Source organism: Argiope bruennichi, chromosome 4 (genome assembly GCF_947563725.1).
Source record: "Argiope bruennichi chromosome 4, qqArgBrue1.1, whole genome shotgun sequence".
In the NCBI taxonomy this organism is placed as follows: Eukaryota; Metazoa; Arthropoda; class Arachnida; order Araneae; family Araneidae; genus Argiope; species Argiope bruennichi.
This window is the reverse complement of record NC_079154.1, coordinates 109,396,112-109,416,314: the sequence shown is the minus strand read 5'-3', so window position 1 is coordinate 109,416,314 and position 20,203 is coordinate 109,396,112. Positions and strand designations below refer to the sequence as shown.

Genomic DNA, 20,203 nt, shown 5'->3' with positions numbered 1-20,203 from the left:
GGAATTTGAAAATTTTCATAAAAAATTGGGGAAATACAGGAAATTTTAAGTTTCTTAAGTATTTTTTCCCATCTAAAAATTGTCGATCTCCAACGATTGCAAGAATGCGAGATCGTAGGACATAGCTTCTAAAAAGGAAACACTACCATTCGCGATTATGTTAAACGGATTATGTAACTCCTTTTCTTTCTGTATAAATTATACAGTTTCGATATGCGAGACAGTTGTTCTTTTTTTTTCATGAGATTCCCGAATTGCAGCTAATGAGCATCCGCGAGACTTCCGTAACTGCGTGAAAAAATAGAATACATTTCTCTGGCGGGATTAACAACATTCAACCTACTGAAGTAGCCCGGTGGTGTATAGTCAACCATACTTGAGTTTATTTAATGTTATTATTATTATTATTTGAGAAACTGTGAGTTTATTCAAAGTAGATTAGAGAATCTATTCAAAACAATGAGCTGCTCAAAATCCGTATTAAATACGAATTTAACGGATAAAAAAAAATCAACCCTGATTTTGCTGAAGGGATTCGCGAAGTTCTACAAAATTCATTTATTGCGTACTGCTTGTTTATAAGAAAATAATTAAGCTAAGTAATATGAGAAAATAGGCACTTATTAGTCATACCAAAAGTGGAAAATATAAAAATTGTGTCGCAATACAAAAAAGGTCATAATTAATATCAAACTTTATATTTAAAAGGAATGAAAGAGATTTTGTCTAATCCGAAAGCATCAAATTTGATGTCCGAAAATAAAACGATTTCGGAATTTTTAGTTCAAGAACAATCATTTAAAGTTAAATTTTTATGGGCACTAAAATTTGTTGCGTTATATTGTGTTTCCTTTAATGCATTCTGCGACATAACGGAAATATTTACACATATGTTCACTGAGTGAAATAGCTAAAACAATGTACATTAGGCCGTACAGAAATGTTATACCCTAGTTGTTACGGATTAAGTTCATTAGCTCCATGAAACCGATGGATGAAAAATCTGCAGAAATTGATGCCCAAGAACTTGAATCGGCAAAATGAATAAATAAATTTTAAAAAAGTAATCTTGCTTTGTAATGTTTTTTTTATAAGTAATCATTAAATTACTTGTATCATAATGACAAAAATATTGTGTTTTATTTCACGACTTACAGTTGAAGAGCATGAGAGGTAATCTCTCCTCCCCCTTTTAATATATAAATTTTATCTAAATTCTAGATAATAAATGAAGATTTTTTTTTTCTGCATGTAAATATAATATGCTATTTCGAATAATGTTAAATTGTTGCTTCCCTTACTTGCTTTCTGCACTTCTTAAAACCATATTCCATTATTGCTAGCATATGAATACTATTAGCGCATTTCCTCATATCTTGAATATACGTACAGGAAATTATTTTTCGATTTTAAATGGCATCCCTATTACCTGTTAGAGATTAATATGAAAAGGGAATTCGAGTGATTAGGAAATTATTTTTAAAAGGATAAAATAAAATTATTACATAGAGAGAATAAATGCTCTGAAAAATAATTATTTTCTAATTATATGAGTCAGAATTTATATTAATTTCTAAGTTGTATGTAGCTCTGATTTTCCTTTCTTCTCGAATATAATTTTTATAATTGTAAGCATCCATTATAAACTACAGTATTGCGTAAAAATCACGCTGCTAAAATAAACATTTGACCAGCTGAATTTTAGCAAATTCTCTTTTGAATGCATGTAAGATTTACTGCCAGCATTTCTTTTTCTATGAAATTCTATATTGATTTAGAACCGATCATGATTTGATACGAGAACTTTTCAAAATAGCATATGTTTCCTCATCGTGGAAGAAAAGTACAAAAACAATGATTCAAGTTTATTCCTCTCCAGCTTATTTTAATAGAAATTTAATTTCATATTTAGACATAAGGAAATAGATAGTATAACAAATGTTAGCTTTGAGGTATTCATTCATATATCCTTAAAAATAAGGAGAAATTGAATCTTCATAATAAATTCTCAAGTGCTATGATGAGCAATTTGCATTTTACAAATAATAATATTTTTGCTTTTCCTGAAGGTTGAAATTTTAATAATTATGAATTAAATCAAATCCCTCAAACAACAAATGGTTTTGGAAAAATAAAAAAAAATATCATCTACCCATACGCTTAAAAGCAATTTCTTTGAACTTAACTTACTTAGTTTATTTGAAAAGTAAATCTGAGTCATGAGATAGAATAATTTTTTCCCTTTAATTTCGAATTATATTCTTGAAACAAAATTGTAAAATAAATAACTAAAGAGCTGTTCAAAATTATATGTGGGTGCGCGATATTTCTTTTCGAGCAGCACGCTTTAAAAAGATCTCATTTCCCAAACTACGACTAATGATCAGGTCTCAGCCATTGGATGAAATGCCGAATAATTAGTCAAAAGTGATAAATTCGAATTTTAAGTTGATAAACAAATTGGGTTTTAGGAGAAATTATAGCGAATACTAAAAGTGTTGAATTTTATTTTCTGCAGTTATGTCAGATGACATGCGAAAAGGAAATATTTGATCCCCCCCCCCTGTACTTTTATGAGTAGTTTTGGTAGTATTTATAATATTAACAAAGAAGGGGGGGGGGAGAAGAAGAAAATACATAATATGGAAAATTTCTCTTAAATAACGTTGGAAATCATGTTGTACAGTAATAGCTTTAAAAAAATGATCGACATAATAAAATCTTTATTCACTATTGCTCCAAATTATTCATTATTGTTTTTCACATTTTGTAATATTATACACTTTCCTGCACCACTTGGAATTTAATTCACTGAAACAGATCAAACTTCATCTAGATTTTCAAATGCAAAGGAAGTATTCAATACTCTCTTTGTTTCATTGTCGTCAATCAGGATATCTCAAGAATGTTTTATAATATTGGCTAAATAAGAATCGAATCAAACCGGGGAACTTTCGCGTGATCCGCCATGGGTTCATACGGCATTAACTTTTCTTTGTATTTTTTCGTACGAATGGCAACAAGTTGTCCCCATCTGATATACAAAAACAAATTTCCCCCATTTTGAGAAATCGACAGACTTCAAATGATATACGTGAATCATAATAAGTCATAGTGATCAAATCAGTAGAATTTTAGCCAAAAAAATGCAGAGATTACTAATACATCTGTGCAAGTATCTTACGTGACTATTTCACGCTTCATTAATCAATCGGCAAATTTGGTACAATTTCTGGTTTCATGCAGCGAAATTTTTGTTTGATTTAAAATTGAAACTAAAGTAAGTTTTAGGCACTAAATATAAAATATCTTTACATCTATAATATTCTAGTACTTTGTTCATTAATAGAATTTTTTAAATCTTCACGTTTCCTATTAATTTTTTTACTTTTCTACATCCTGTCAATCGCCATTTTAAGAGTTCACGCCCGATTTCTGATTTGCTTTTCTCCATATGTGATGGTTAATACACAAATTTAGATCAATTTATCTTTCATATTTAAATGAATTAATGAACATTGAATATTCTTATGATTTTATAACTTTTACGAATAGTTTAATTTTCTATTAAGAATAATTTTTAAGTGAATTCTTTTTTGACTTGATTAAAATAAGTTTTTCGATGATTTAATCGGTTAAAAGGGGAAAAAAATATTTTTTCTAACTAAAGGAATAAGAAAGTATGACTTATTTCATGTTCAATTTAAATAAAAATGCTAGTTTCATTCATGTATTATTATTAATAGTATTGTGCAAGTGTAAAATGTCTGTTACCATATTTTTATTATTCTCTTATTAGAAAAAAATTCTAGTCAGATCTACAAAAATTGTTATATGGAAACATATAATGTAGATATATGTATATAGATAGATATATTTTATATATGCATATATAAAATATATCTTTGATATATTTTGGAAATATAATTTCATTAATAATTTTTAAAGAACTTTCTGTGTGTTATATTAACAAATCTATTCATTTGTATGATTTTCTAAATTTTAAATTTGAGGATTGGAGTAGTCTTTCAGTTACTTACTAATAACTAATTTTATGTTATTAAAGATGACAGAAATATGGTGAATTTGTTATGCATATCATGCCTGTATGTATTTATGACTTGTTATATTATATTGCATTTCAAATAAATAATTCATTAAATTTTGGAAATGGGGGAACAAAATTTATGAAGTTTTAAAAATTCAGGCACTGAAAAATTGTGAAATGAATTCTATATCTTTCAATATACAAGTCTATTTAATAAATAATTTATTAATTTTTATGTTTTCAGTGACAGAAAAGGTTTTAAATAGTCAATATACTCCAAATTTTTTCTCCTGTGTCTATAAAATTTTTATCTCAAGGAACATTCTGAAAAATATCAGTTTAATCTTTATTGTGAAAAGTTTGTACCTAATTTAAATAAAATTTATAAATAAATTATTTTTCTGTTATTTATATGTGAATTTAAATTTCATACCTTAATTCCTGCCATCCATTTTGCAAATATATTTTGTTTATGTCTATTTTATGCTATAAAAGAGCTATTTGTGGAATGTTCATTATTTATATCATAAGGGAAAACAAAATAATTGAGATGAATTCCAAGTTTTAATATTTTTTTATATCAGTTTACTTTTAAATAATTCTGATTTTTTTTTTTTTATCATGTAATGTTGTCTTGAAAATTAAACACAAAGTTATGTTTTATTATAGGTAACATCATTGACTATAACAGTCATCCTGGTTCCAAAGAGGAAGCCTGTTATGTCTGGGGACCACAGAACTGTTATCAAAGGAGCTCCTAGTCAATATGTAAAATTGAATGTTGGTGGATCTCTCCATTACACAACTATCGGCACATTAACTAAACATGATAGCATGCTACGGGCCATGTTTAGTGGCCGTATGGAAGTTTTGACTGATTCTGAAGGTAAGAAAACAGTGCATTCTTATGGAGCTGTAGTTCACACTTTTTCTTGTATTGCATTTTTATTTCAAATCTTATAAATTTATAAAATTTCATTATGATTATTTGTTTCTTAAAACATTTGTGCAATCAAAAAGTTGTTTTTAATATAAGCTTTTTAATAACTCTTTATTTTTCAACAATTGAATTTGCCCGATGTGCTTACTTAAAATTGTGTTGCATATTTTTTAAAATGTTAATGTTTTTTGCATTAATAAATAAATCATAATGATGCAGTGTTTATTCTGTTAAGCATTATACATTGTTTACATTTTATTGTATTGGTAACATTAAAAATGCTTTTATTTTTATGAGATTACATATGCATGTGTATATAAAAATATAAAAATTTGGCAATTCTTACATAGTTTCAATTAGTGAACTCATTTTAAGAAATATTAAATTTATATAATTGTATATCTATGATGAAGTGCACTTCTTAAAATAAAATTTAAAGTTCAATGTTTATTTAAATTAATATAATGTGGTATACTTTTTTCTGTATGCAGTTGTTTTCTAAAACACAGACATGTAGTTTCTTCATTATGTCTTAGTTCTCTGTTAATGTCTTCACAAATCTTGATTGGATGTTAAAATGCATGAAATAAAAAATGCCACTTAATTTTCTTAGATTAAAATTTTTTTTTTCAAATAATTATAATGACTCTGACTTCAGAAAATTTCAGATAAATATTTAAATATTGTAGGGTGGTGCACAGAGAAGAATGTGCATGTTGTAAAATAACTTTCCAAATGATTTTTTTAAGAATCATACAAAAGGCCCATGTTACAAGTTCACAAGTTACTATAAAATAGTATTTGTTTACTTAAAAAAAGAGTTTTAAATCTTTCTAATAAGAATGCTACAAGTTAAATTTTTATTTGTTTAATTATTTTAATTAAAGTTTAGTTTTTCAATTGATTGAAAAATACTTATTGCATTTTAATTAAGCTAATGGTTTATTACTTTTAATTTATGATAATTTGGTTCACTTTCTTATAGCTGTCCCATACTTTAATAATCAGGTATAAAGCTTTTATATTTCTTCTTTTAAAATTTAATGTTTTTTAACATAAAATTAATACTTCTCTTTCACTTTTAATGCTCCATATTCACAATCCACATTCCCCTTCTCTCTATATTCACAATCCTTAAAAAAAAGTTTTAAATCCTATTTGATTAATTTAAAGGATTTATTTGTTTAGAACTTTTATTTCATTCTAAATTGGTAGAATTACTAGTATTCATATGTTATTGTAATAAATTTAATTCAATTATTTAATTTTTTTTAAAATGGAACTTCAAACTGTTAATATCTTTCTTAAGAATTATTATTTTATAATAATTTTTTGAATGATAGTAATGTGAATGAATGAATGATATTATTCTATAATATATTGCTTATTTTTTTATTATACACCTTAAATTTGCATCTTGGTGTTTATATATAAAGCTATGAATAATATCTTCAAAAAATGTTCTTGTATCTGTTTTTATTAGGTGTCTATTTTTATTATTTATTTTGTTTACTTTGTATTTATTTTTATTATATATCAAATAATTATATATTTCTTATAGGTTGGATATTGATTGATCGCTGTGGTCGTCATTTTGGTACTATTCTCAACTTCTTGCGTGATGGTTCAGTTCCTTTACCTGATTCAACTCGTGAAATATCTGAATTATTAGCTGAAGCCAAATATTATTTAATTCAGGAACTTTCTGAGTGTTGTGAATCTGCTTTAAGAAAGAGAGAAATGGATTTGGAACCAATTTGCAGAGTTCCTTTGATTACATCTTCGAAAGAAGAACAAATGTTAATCAATTCTTCTACTAAGGTAAATTTGCATTTTCTTATTAATTCCATTCTAAACTAAATAATAAATGCTATTAATTTGGTGATTTTTCTTAACTGTTTTGAATAGTATATTAATGTGATCTGGTTTCTTAGAATATTAATGTTATTAATATTCTATTCATTAACAGTAGCTATTTTAGGAATCTTAGCTATAAAATTTAATAAACAGTAAAATGATATGTAGTTCAAGGCACAGTTTCTGTACAGAAAAAAAGATGTTTTTTAAGCCCGATAATATTTATCTTCATGTTTAACCCATCGAGCGTCGGCTGTCCAGCTTAAGAATGTTCTTAAAACGGTCGCAGTCAAAATAAAGGTTGAACACAATTTACTAGAAAAGAAATTGGCAGAACGTTCCTAAACCGGCCTGGTATGTTTTTGCTTTCCCCTGACCATTAACAACAGGGGGTAAACTTTCCCGCGTCTCGACCATCGCCACCCCCTAAACACCGGGGATTTTGAATAGGACTGACTGATCAATAAAGTAATAAATCTGTCGACGCAGGGCAATTGCCATGCGGTTTTTCAACTAAGAAGTTGGTTTTCGCTCTGAGAACTTCTCTTTTAATCTGCAATGTTTGCAGAAAATAGAATTTGTTCAAAAATAAATTTAAAAAAAAATCCGCAGTATGATTTTATAAATTTTTATTAGTAATAGAAAAATTTGTTTAATAAATTATTTAAAAGGAATTATCATTCATCAAATTGCATTACGAATATAATACATTCTTTTTACTGACATTCAGTGAATTTTACTTAAGTTTTTTCTAATTTTTAGTTGTAAGCCTTTTACTCGCATATTTGGTATTCGAAATGAAAATAGCATGATTTATAGCTCCCTGATTGAAATAAATTATAAAAAATTGTTATTAATTTAAAAATACTACATTCATTTCAGATATAAATCTGTTATAATCTGTTATTGAAAATTATAAATAAAAATTTATAAAAAATTTTTGTTTATTTTTTGATTTTTGTTTTTCATTTCATTTTTTTAAGTTTTGAAAAATAATAAAACAATCTTTTGTCAATATATAGTAGGTAAATATTTTAATGATAATATGTTGATGAAAATATTATTAACTTGAATATTTTTGACTAATTATCTTATTTTGAAATAATTAAAAAATAAGTTGAAATAATAAATTTTTAAAGTTAATTTTAATGCTAAAATAAGAAAACATAGTGTATCCATTTACTCACGAGGCTTATATCTGATAAAAATCATCATTTCATTCATATTTTTAATAAGTGAATATTTTGAATGTCAATTTCTTATATCATTCCTAATTTTGTCACAAATCTTGGTAAAAATGACTTATAGTCAGTGCAGAAATATTTTCATAAATCCAAGCATTTCTCTGGCGTTAAATATTGCGAAGAATCTTTCTTTCATCTAACTCCATCAATGAAATCAAAATTTCAACTGTACCCATTTTATTAAGTTACAACATTATGCTTTTTTATGAAAATTCGTAAATTATCTCGTAGATAATTTACGAAAAATGAGACTTAGCTGCATGTGTCCAACAGTTAAGAATTACCCTTTCAGACTCTTGCTTCCATGCTCTTCATTTCTGAACAATTCAAACGAATTTCACTGGCAATATTTATAAGGTATTTCGCTGCATGTGAATTTCAAAAGGTAGATGCACAATAAAATAAATGAAAAACAATCTAGAGTAAGTAATCATAACTTCAATAACGTTTAAAACCAGTGAGTGAAAATTAAGGTTTTTATTTCATTGCAACAATAAAAATACTTGCTACAAATTTTGGCACACTCATTAAAATAAAACAAATTATAGATATTAATGAATCTGTAATTATTTTATTATTTTACCAGTTCCTTATTTTTCCAGTTTGTGCAAGAAGGGCAGAAATTCTTCATTTAAATGATCTTATCCTCCGGTCACAAAAATTGGATGGGAGAAAATATGCTTAACAATGACATTACATATTAAGAAGGTTGTGCTAAATCAGAAATAATATATATATATATAAGTTATTTTATATTTTTAAGAAAAATAGAGATAAGCGTGAATTGTTACATCATAGAATTAATTAGCAAAGACAGGTCGGAGAATCATGTTGGTGTGATAAAGCAGCAAGTTATTGGTGGTCTAGTCACAGATGACTCATCATGGTCTCATGATGTTAAAATGTTCTCATAATGTTAAATGTCTCATGATGTTCTTATCATCTGTAACTACTTTTTATCAAAGCAAAAATAATATTCACAAATAGCTTTTTAAAAATTCAAACGCTACTATTTTCGTAAATTATGAATTTTTAAAGCATAGTAAAAATTTTAATTAAAATTTTTCCGTGGTAATTCGAAGAAAAGTAAATTAACTAATTTGACATTTGTATATTAATTTATCGAATTTAAGCATATTTTACATCAATATATTTCATTATGGAAGTGAAATTAAATTGTCTTCATTGTTGCTTCTATCATTTCAACCTAATTTTTTTCCATTGTTGATATCAAGATATGATCCAACTAATTATTTAATGCTGAGTATCTTTCAGTGGTATGCTTTTGTTAAAAATTCTGTTATACTTTAGATAAAGTTCAAGTGCAGAATCAAGCATTGGTGAAACATTTTTAGCTCATTTTTGAAAATTGCTATTAGGATTGCCCTTAGGAAGAAATTGCTATTAGGATTGCATTAGAAATAAATTTCCTAAAGGAAGCAATTTTTCTATTGGAAACAATCTTCAGTAGTATCTGATCAATAGCCGAATTTCAACTAGAATATAAACAAATTTAGTAAGAAAACCCACTTGCATTGTATTAGTGAACAGAGAAATCGAATTTTTTATTTTATTTTTTAGTCATTACTTATTATTGAATATATTAAGAAATACGTCTTTAAATCTTCTATGAAAAAAAAACTTTAATGGATATGAAAATCAAAAATAGTAGAGCACACACTTTGTTTGATATAAAATCTAAAACTGATTAAAGAGCAAAGCTTAAAAACTTTTTTTCATAGATTATTGCCATAATACCCACGTTAACTTAATAAAAAGAACACCGCTTTCAGGAGTGATGAATTAATCTTTTGAATCCAAGACTCATAAATTTCAAGAATGGTAAAGATTAAAAGAACTACTCAAAACCTCTTTCAAGAATTAATTCTTGTCTTGCTGAATGCCTAGCAAGGGAAAATATCCTCCCTTTCAATGCAAGATTCGTATTAAAAGTACTTCTATTGTACAATCTGCCTGGCGCATGTTCTATATAACCCATTTTGAGACACTAATTTTCCTTGAATAGGCTGTTGTTCACCAGATGTAACACTTCTCTTTGTAATGTAACTTGGGCAACTTTAAGCACTAAACCTACCGACATTTTACTGCTTGATTTGATCGTAAAACTTCTTTTAACAATGCGAACAAGCCGAAAAACTACTTTCACATAGAGAAACACATGGATTTTCTTACCGAATACTAGCAATTGAAAGGAACCGAGATCCATAGATAAAAAAAGTTCTGAATCCACAGCCTTGTGATACGTTCAAACAGTTAGAAATCGTATCAGCCTTTAATGCATTTATTTAATTTCATTAAATAGTTAATGCTGTTTTATTGCAAAGCAATAATTATAATTGCACAGATACATTCATTAATTCTATTCTTCAAAGCAATATCATACACATCATCCAATTTTGAAGAATATAAATAAATGTTTTCCATTTATTAAATATATTTTCTTTCTTTCATATGCCAAACTTTTTTTAATAGTCCTTATTATTACCAAGTAATTTTTTTCATTTACGCTTTTCGCAGCCCGTCACAAGACACAACTCTTCCTCCCATTTGAATGTGCTTTGATTTTTTTATAGAGATTTTAAATATATATTTATAATATAATTATATATTTTAAAGATATAATTTCTAAAAAAATATTTTTTATATTTATAAAAAAAGCGGTTTTTTTTATAACCTGAGCCCTCTCTCCCCCCCCCCAAAAAAAACGAAAGACAAATATGATTTGCAAAAACCAGTGAACAACGCTTGTATTTAAATAGTGAAATAAAAAATAATATTAAGCAGTATAAGAGAATAATAGTAACTACATTTATCAAGATACTTTAAATAAAAACGTCTATAAAAAAAATTAAAAACGCTTTTACTAAAAACTCATTCTAAACAGTAAAAAATAATTAGATCCAAAAATTTTCAAATTTGCCTTTCATTACGTATTAAATGCTTGGCCAAAATCTATATACAAAGCTTAAACAATAGTTAAAATTACATTTATAAATAAATATTTGTCTCGCTTAATAATTGGGATGAAAATAAATTAAAAAATTTTATATAAGGATTTGTTTTTTTATATTTTACAGCATTTTAATAAAAGTATTATTAAAAGTTCAAACGTACTTTTTTGCGAACTAATCACAATCATTAACTGTTATACATGATTATGACATGTAAATATGAGGGATTCCCTACCTTTAATAAGTATAATAGTTTTCATTTGGATATTAAATTTGTGGCGAAATAATGAAATATCCAAATCAGAAATGAAGTATACAGCTCATATCACCAATCGATCCTGCAATCGCGAATTCTTACGAAAAGCGTTATTTCCCCTTTTCGGGAGTTCGTTCCCCTAATTGGAGGGACCACCCAAATTCTAACTGTCAGCGAAAACCACAAAATGACCTTAACAAGCAGATGACCCACCCCGTTTATTGCATTTAAGGGGGAAAGCATTGACGACTTTCTACGTTGGAGCCGGGTTAATAGCAGTTTGCGGAAAGCAACTTCCTACGTTCCAGCCGGGTTCAAAACAGTTTTCGGAAAGCAACTTCCTACGTTCCAGCCGGTATTCAAGAGACACGTTGGAGCGACTTTCTACGTTCCAGCCGGTTGAAGGGTTAAATGTTGATACAAAATGTCACTTTACTTCTGTTAGCACATGAATTATAATACAAAAACATTAAATATTATACTATAAAAAATTTGTGCCATGGTTTGCTCATATCTTGAAAGAAAATTTCTATGCTGAGTACATTTGTCGTATATTTTATTAATGCACTAAAAAGGAAAAGTGATGTATTTGAGATATATGTTTCAGCTGCAGTTTAGTTGAGCAAAAAGTACCAAAATTAGAACAATATTTTTTTATGTGTCCAGCTGTCTTTTTGTTAAAATTTATACTACAGAAAAAAGTGTATGAGAGGCTGATCCAGAAGCTCTCAATTCTCTTTAATGTAGATTAGTTGCATTTTGATGTGCTGCTGCTATTGTAGGTAGAATGTTGGAATCCTGGTGTGTAGATATTGGTTCTGTTTTTATTTTCTAATTTTTTTTTGTGTGTGTTTTAATTTTTGTGTCATCTTCTTTGAATACCATTTTGCATTGAAGGCATTTTTAGTTGAAATATAATGTGGTAGAGGATTAACTGCTTCATCTAATATTATAAGCTCAAGTTGTATTAAAATTTCATCTATGGAAAGAAACATGTAAAAGTAGTGAAGTGTTGCATAGAGTGTGAAATATTATAATAAAATAATTTTCTAGTTTTTATTTTGTTTTGTTTCTTCCTTTCCAAATTTTATTTTAAGTTTTTAAATTTTATTTTTCTCAAACCAGCTCCCCCGCCCCCCTTCTTCTTCTTCTTCTTCTTCTTCTTCTTTTTTTTTTTTTTTTAAATCATGATTGGAAAATAAGTAAAAAAATGTTGTTTCATTTCAGCATTATTGGTTTAGTTATAAGAAATTATACAATCAGAATTTATTACTTCAATTTCTTAGCGGAATTTTTTATTTTTAAATAATACAGATCCATTGTAATTAAATTATTAGAAAAGTAATTTAATTATTATTTTTTCTTTCAGCCTGTTGTGAAGTTACTTATTAATCGACACAACAATAAATACTCCTATACAAAGTAAGAATATATTTCCTCGATTTTGAATATATTTTCTAGAAACTTGTGGTTATGATCCTAGTTGCAAGAAATTTGTTAATTATTTTTTTGAAACTGAATGAATTAATAAAATGTTTGAATGAAAAATACTTCTAGTCAGATAATAAGTGTTTGGGTTAAAAAAAAAAAATCTGTTTACTTATTTTTTGTTATGTTTTTATTTTTAGTTTGAATGCTTATATCTTGTATTGGTTCATATTGACTGCTGAATTTCAACTATTGATTATGTGGCCCTTTTATTAATTTCTTGTTTTAAAAAGTTGTTTGGCCAGTAATGTTTTAACCAAATAAATGTATACATTTTGTTATCATATAAGTTTAAAATGACACATTACCATCTAAACAATTTTTTTCAATAATTTTTAACATTTTTTTAAAGTTGATCCATTGATTTTAGCTGTATTTAATATGATCTAATATTCTGTAACTATCCTACACAAAAATTTGAGATTGGTTGCTAACTTTAAAAAAAAAAAAAAATCCTTAAAGATTTCTTAAAAAAAAAAAAAAAAAAATGCATATTTAAAACTGTTTTTCCAAAAGTACTGTATTAATAATGAAGATGAATGCATGTGTTTGTATTGATGCTCTACAGGCCAAACTGACTTATAACTACCACGGAAATTTGCACCTGGATGTGATATATTTGATATTTAAAATAAAGTTTTAATGAATTAAAAGTTAAGCTGAATTGTGTTGCTTTTTTTTTTTTTTACTTACAAAAATGTTGTGCAGAAATTAATTTTATATTGTTTTTAAATTTAAATAATTGTCTTTTTAATAATATCAATTTAATAGTTGTGCAATTTTTTAAAAAATATTTACTTTCTAGCAGTAGATTAGATTGCTATCAGAAATGCAGACCATTTTCATTGTTTCAAGAAATATTTAATCGCATAATTTTCATTGTTGAAACCTAAAGAAGGATTTTATTTAATATCTGTATACTTTATAAACAGAATTAAAAAAAAAAAAAAGTTGAATTATAGTACCTTGAAAAAAAAACAGGTGAACTGGATAGTTATTTTTTAACATAAATATCCAGTTAGAACATAATTTAGACACTTCAAATAACATGACTTTTATGCCTGTCAATTTCATGAAATTATGGATATGAAAATATATCCAATTGATTCAACTAAAATTAAATATAACTAGTATCTAGTAAACCAGCTGATCATTAAAGGTAACTAGTACTACATAAAAGTGATTCTTCTGATGTTTACTTCTTATTATATATTTTTGTTATATAATATATATATAAATTTTGACTTTGAAATTTTTGAAGATAATTCCTGCACATCTTTGAGCTAACTCCATTTTCACAAAACTTATATTTCAGCACATTCCTAAAAAATTTCATACCTCTACTTTAATTGTTAAAACAGTCTAACAGGAGTCTGATTAATAATATGTTAAACAGGAGTTTGATTAATAGTATCTGAGCAAAAATATAACATAGAAAATATCAATTTAAAGTTTTCATTCCTCCAATAGTATCATATACAATCCATAGAATAGCCTGTAACATTTGTCAAATGTTGATTAGCTTATTTTAAACAGTTTACCACAAAGAAACTGTAGAAATGTTTAGAAATAAAATATTGTACTTGCATAATGAATGTGAGAAAAAGTAACAAATAAAAGATTTATTCATATTTACTGTTTATTTTTATTATATTTTATTTGATATTCTTTATCATATTTTTTTATTTCTTTCCAGCACTTCTGATGACAATTTATTGAAAAATGTAGAGTTATTTGATAAACTTTCTCTTCGGTTCAGTGGACGTGTATTGTTCATTAAAGATGTGATTGGTAGCAATGAGATTTGTTGCTGGTCATTTTATGGCCATGGGCGGAAAGTTGCTGAAGTCTGTTGTACATCCATTGTGTATGCAACTGATAAAAAGCATACGAAGGTTTGTATGTCCTCTTATTTAATGGCAGCAATCTTTTCAATATTGAGCTTATATTATTTATTATTTTAAAGTAAAGAAAGACTTTCAATTAATTATTTGGACCATTTTAGTGTTTTGCTGTTTAGTATATAAAATAGGTAAAACATTTTTCTGTTTTTATCTAGTTATTTTTGTCAATTTTCTGAGTTATTTTAAATATTTTTAAACTCTTATCACTGCTTTTCATGCTTAAAAAAATTATTTGTTTTAAACACATAGAAAGTGTTATAATATATTTCTAATGAATTATTTTCCATAATTTTTTTAATGTTTTAATGTAGGATTAAAAAATTGTTTGATATTTTTTCTTTAATATTATATTTATTCAATTTATTTGGTTGTGATTTAATTCATTTTAAAAATTTCTTTAGTTTGATGTGAACTCGATTAAAAATGTATATTATTATATTTAGAATATAACTTATTTTACTAGTTGCTTCGGGCAACCAACTGGTATGCCAACCATATTGGTTATATGTGATTTATAATTTCATGTTTGTAATTCTATCAAATTGTCTGACATTAAAGCTGTATTCTTTTAATTTCCTTAGTTAAATTCTGTTTATTTTGTGCATGAATCTTTCTAATGGAGATGAAACATCATATCACTATTAAATATGTATATATCCAATTAATCTATTTTCTGAATTTCTCTATTCTCTAACCACTTTTTTTTTTGTCTGTCTTTTAACAACTGGGATATTAAACAGAATCCCTTATATTAAACTATGTAAGAAAATCGGTCATTAAGTATTTGATGAAACAATGAAAACAGTCGAATTTCATGTCAACAATGTAATCTGTTGTTAGAAATTGAGTTATTTTTAAAAAATTGCAAATATTTTGCAAAAGTTTACAAGACTATTTAATTGGTAGAATTTAAAAGACATTATTTTAAAATTTTGGAATGGCATAAAATAATTTGGAAAAGGAAATGTTAGTTTTTTGCAATTATATTTTTAGAAATTATCACAGAAAAACAACAGAATACAGCTTAATTTTTTAATTAAGTAGAATTCTAATTAAAATTTCAAAACAAAATCTCTTGGAGGTACATATTTTTATCCACCAAGGTGTATATATACCAAATTTTGGTAATTGTAAATCAAATGATCTGACCTTTAGAGAAAGAACTAACATGTACATTCATATCTATTAGTATAGATATTGGGTGATGTGAAATAAATGTATAAAGATTTCTTTTGGTTCAACATTTTTGTATATGTAATAGAACTACAGCAATTGATATTTTTTCAGAAATTTATCTTGATTTTGGAGATTTAACTTTCATGTTGATTTGGTTTGTTTCATATGAACTTTATATGTATTCATCTTTTATTACCATAAGAATATATTAGATTATAATGCTTATATGGTATTTTTTTAAAGGTTGAATTTCCAGAAGCTCGAATTTATGAAGAAACTCTTAATATTCTCTTGTATGAAAATCGAAATGGACCTGATATGGATCTGATGCAAGCAACAAGCACTAGGGGTGCAGTTGCTATGGGAACAACATATACTAGTGATGATGAAGATGATAGACGTACACCTGGATCTTCTTCCAGAGAGAGCAGGGACAGTTGCCATTTAAATCGAATACGAAATACTAAGCAGACAAGTTGACGCACATGAGCAGTTTTATTTTGTCTATTTTCTTTATTTTCCATAGTCATATAAGTTCTGTGAAATATCAGATTTGTTCCTTATTATGAATTTATATTATTAAGGCTTTGCTTCTAAAATATTAAAACTTTTTTGTTTGTATAGTGTTCATTTAATTGTTTGCATGTTTTATGCATTCGTTTAATGGTGGTTTTCAATTCACTGTGATGGTAAAAATAATAATTTTTTATTTTATCTGGGCCTACTAATGTTCCTCTAAGAATGTTGCCAATAATTTGTTATTGAGAAAAAAAAATTATAAATATTTCACCAGTTAGTATTATATGTAATATGGTTTATTGGATTTATTTTGTGCCATGAAAAAGAAATGTCAGATCTGAATTTATTATTATTGATACATTTTATTTATTTTGTTTCCATTTTATGTTATACTATCAGGGAAAACGGCTTGGTATCCACATAATTACAATGTTTATTTATTATTAGTTGTATGTACAATCTAAAATGTAAATTGTACTTTGCTATAGGTTTTTTAATAAAATTACAGAAATATATGGATATAGGAAGGATAAGCCGGGAAGAAAATTTAAAAGAAAGAAAAACATTTATATGCCAAATTTCCTGTTCTACTATATTTGTCTCGATTTTTTTAAAAAAAAATTAGATATGTGTTTGAATGTTATTACTACTGTGTTGAAAGAAACTGAATAATTATAAACAATGTGCTTCAAACTTGTGTCAAAAATATTCTTCTTGACTTCTCAGAAATACCTATCATAATTCATTCTAATACGGAGATCATCAGTATTGTGACTATTAACTATTATAGTTTTCATCTGTGGTTTCCTGAACACTTTTCTGCAGATCTCTCTTTTTCCAAATATAAAGAGAGACAAATTTACAAATACTTGTAATCTATGGACATGCAAGAATTCTGAAGAATCAGCAAGTGACTTCTCTTAAAAGCTTTGTTCTTATTGCTGAACTAACAATAAAGAGTTTTACTGTTTACTCATATGAATATTCAGAAATTTCAAATTTACGAATGCTCTGTTTCTGTACAAACTGCAAGTGGTAAAAATAGATATTGATAGACTTGTATTGGAGGCAGTTTAATGGACTACTATTGAACATATTTGGATTTTGCCGTTTCTGTGTTAAACTATGAATAAATTGTGATGTTGCTGTGACCATGATATATTGAGCATCTTTGCTTACAAACTGTTAGCAAAAGTATAAACATAAAGGAAATGTTTATAGTAGAATAATAATAAAATTGTAGTATACAGTTAGAATGTAAATCATGCAAAAAATGTTATAAATGTAATAGAAATATTTAGCTGTGATTGCAATTTTTAAAGAAATGGATGCTCTGTTTTTGAAATAAAATTATTTTGTTCAAAATTTATAATTGCAAGATTTCTGCAATTATTAAAAAATTAGCTTATTCATTATTTTATCATATATTTAGATCACCTATAATTCATTCATCAATGCCTATGAAGAAAAAAAAACTGTTTCATTTCATAAATATTTTATTATTTCAGATGAATTTTCAAAATTTTGAATATGCTTGCATGATAATATATGTCGGCATAATAATGAAACATTCTGAATCATGTATCTTCCACATTTTTTAAAAATTTTACTGCAATTGATTGTTATGAAATACCAATGTAATTGTAACCCAGTTATATATATTCTAGAGAAGTTGAATAGTTTTCAGATAAAATTTTGTGAAATAATTTAATGTTATTTTTTTTGTGCTTTATTCTGTAAAGTTTAATATTAAAATCGAAAGACCATACATCCTTTCTGTAGACTGCCATTTTATTGTGTTCGATTTCCTTGTGGTTTTTTTCAATTACTAATATTAATACGTGAAAATATGCTAAAGTTATATATTTTCTTTTTGCATACAGAGTATTTTTCATTGTGAAATAATCATATCAGTTCAGCAAATCAAGTGGTCTTGATTCTTATGATTAATTTCTGTATTCTTTGTTTCATAAATAAATATACATATAAAAATTACAAGGAATAATTTGAAATTGACTTAAAATATTCTCATTTGCATTTCTTTTCTTGATGAGAGGAAATAAATATTTCTTGAAAGAATTTCTTTGTTTTGCCTACATTTTTATTTTCCACTGTCTAAATATTATTCTATTTATAGTAATTGCAGTTGATATGTTCCCTTGAATCCAGGTGCATGAATTGCATTTCTTCAAAAAATGGATTCTAATTAAAGTTTCTCTATTACTGTATTCAAAAATACAGTGCAACAGAAACATTGCTTCATATATTTAAGCATTTTATCTTCAATTATTATTTTTTATTAAATTAATTATAGACAAAATATACTTAATACAAAGTAATATAACAGAACTTTGAAAAGTATTTTTGAAGTCCAACATAAATTTTTTATGACTTGATGGAGAATGTGAATGCTTGCTTGGATGATTAGTTTTAAAAATCTAGTTGAAATTAAATTTCAGATCTTGTTAAGAATTCTGTATAACATTGCAATATCCTTTCTTATGTGCATGAATGCCACTCTCTCATAACTTTTCTAATAACTAGTTGCATCTGGTGATTAGCTGGTTTGCTTGGAAAATATTGATTATATTTAGTTTCAGATATATTGTTCAGATGTAACTTCATGTCCATGATTCCTTTAAATTGTCATATATTAGTGCTTTAAATTTGCTTATTGTGCTCATCAACCCTTCTAATAGAGACCAATTCTATAACTTCATAGCATTATTAAACTAATAAATATCTAAATAAATTAAATTAATAAATGTCTGATTCACCAATCTTCTAAATTTCATGATATTGTAACTTCACTTTTCTATTCTGTTTGTAAACTGCACAAATATTCAACAGAATATTATAACTTTCAACAATGAAGGAAATTTATGAGATTAAATATTGGACTAAACAAACAAAACAATTTCAATTTTAAGGTCAACAATGAAGGAAATTTATGAGATTAAATATTGGACTAAACAAACAAAACAATTTCAATTTTAAGGTAACAATATTGTCTATTGTTGGAAATTATACATTATATGGAATATCTTTTAATTGAAATCCTATTTAATTTCCTAATTTTTATTTTAAATTAGCCCATGTTAATTTTATTCTAAAATGTTTTCTTATTTCCCGATCCAATTCCCACTTTTTTTCAATTAATTATGTTTAATATGTGCTTAATAAAATTGCTGATTCCATCATTCCCACACCAGAAATGAAGAGATTAAAGTCATAAAATGAACATTTGCACATCTTTTTAAAAATATACCTAAAATACCTTTGCTTAAATCAACAAGTGGCAAAGAAATCCCTGTCAGAATCTCCTAGTAAAATCACTAAAGGGAAAAATTTGTCACTTTTGCTCTTAAATAGCGATGTAAACAGACCGGCATTTTAATATTGCCTCCTTGTACAAAAATCATGCTTCCTGGAATGAAATAAATTAAAGTTTCAAAAAAAAATTTTATCGTGCATCTACAAAATTATGCTAACATATGTATATTCAAAAAATGGCATAAATTCAAGAAAGTTATGTATGTATATTAAATTGATATAATTAAAATCATTTTTTTAAATAGTCCCAAGACTTATTTTTTGTTGTAATGTTTTTGTTAGTTACTTCAGAAAAATGCTAATGTTGGAATGCTTTAAACATATCTTATGGGCTATACTAGAAGAATCCATAAAATAAAGGAACAGCTATCTCATGTAGTTATTTGCAGATACTGTAAAGTTAAGGCTTAAGCTGAAGTTTATAATATGATAATTGTTGTTTCATATTAATTCTATTGTAGATCAA

General features: G+C 26.2%; 1 protein-coding gene across 1 annotated transcript; it reads left to right on the top strand.

The window, feature by feature from the left end:
• Nucleotides 1-3,022: 3,022 nt before the first annotated feature.
• Nucleotides 3,023-18,435, top strand: LOC129965921 (BTB/POZ domain-containing adapter for CUL3-mediated RhoA degradation protein 3-like). Its single transcript, XM_056080207.1, has 6 exons — nt 3,023-3,280; nt 4,718-4,934; nt 6,550-6,809; nt 12,687-12,739; nt 14,502-14,700; nt 16,129-18,435. The coding sequence occupies exons 2-6, from the start codon at nt 4,769-4,771 to the stop codon at nt 16,363-16,365; spliced, it is 915 nt and encodes a 304-aa protein (XP_055936182.1). The 5' UTR covers nt 3,023-3,280; nt 4,718-4,768; the 3' UTR covers nt 16,366-18,435.
• Nucleotides 18,436-20,203: the final 1,768 nt, after the last annotated feature.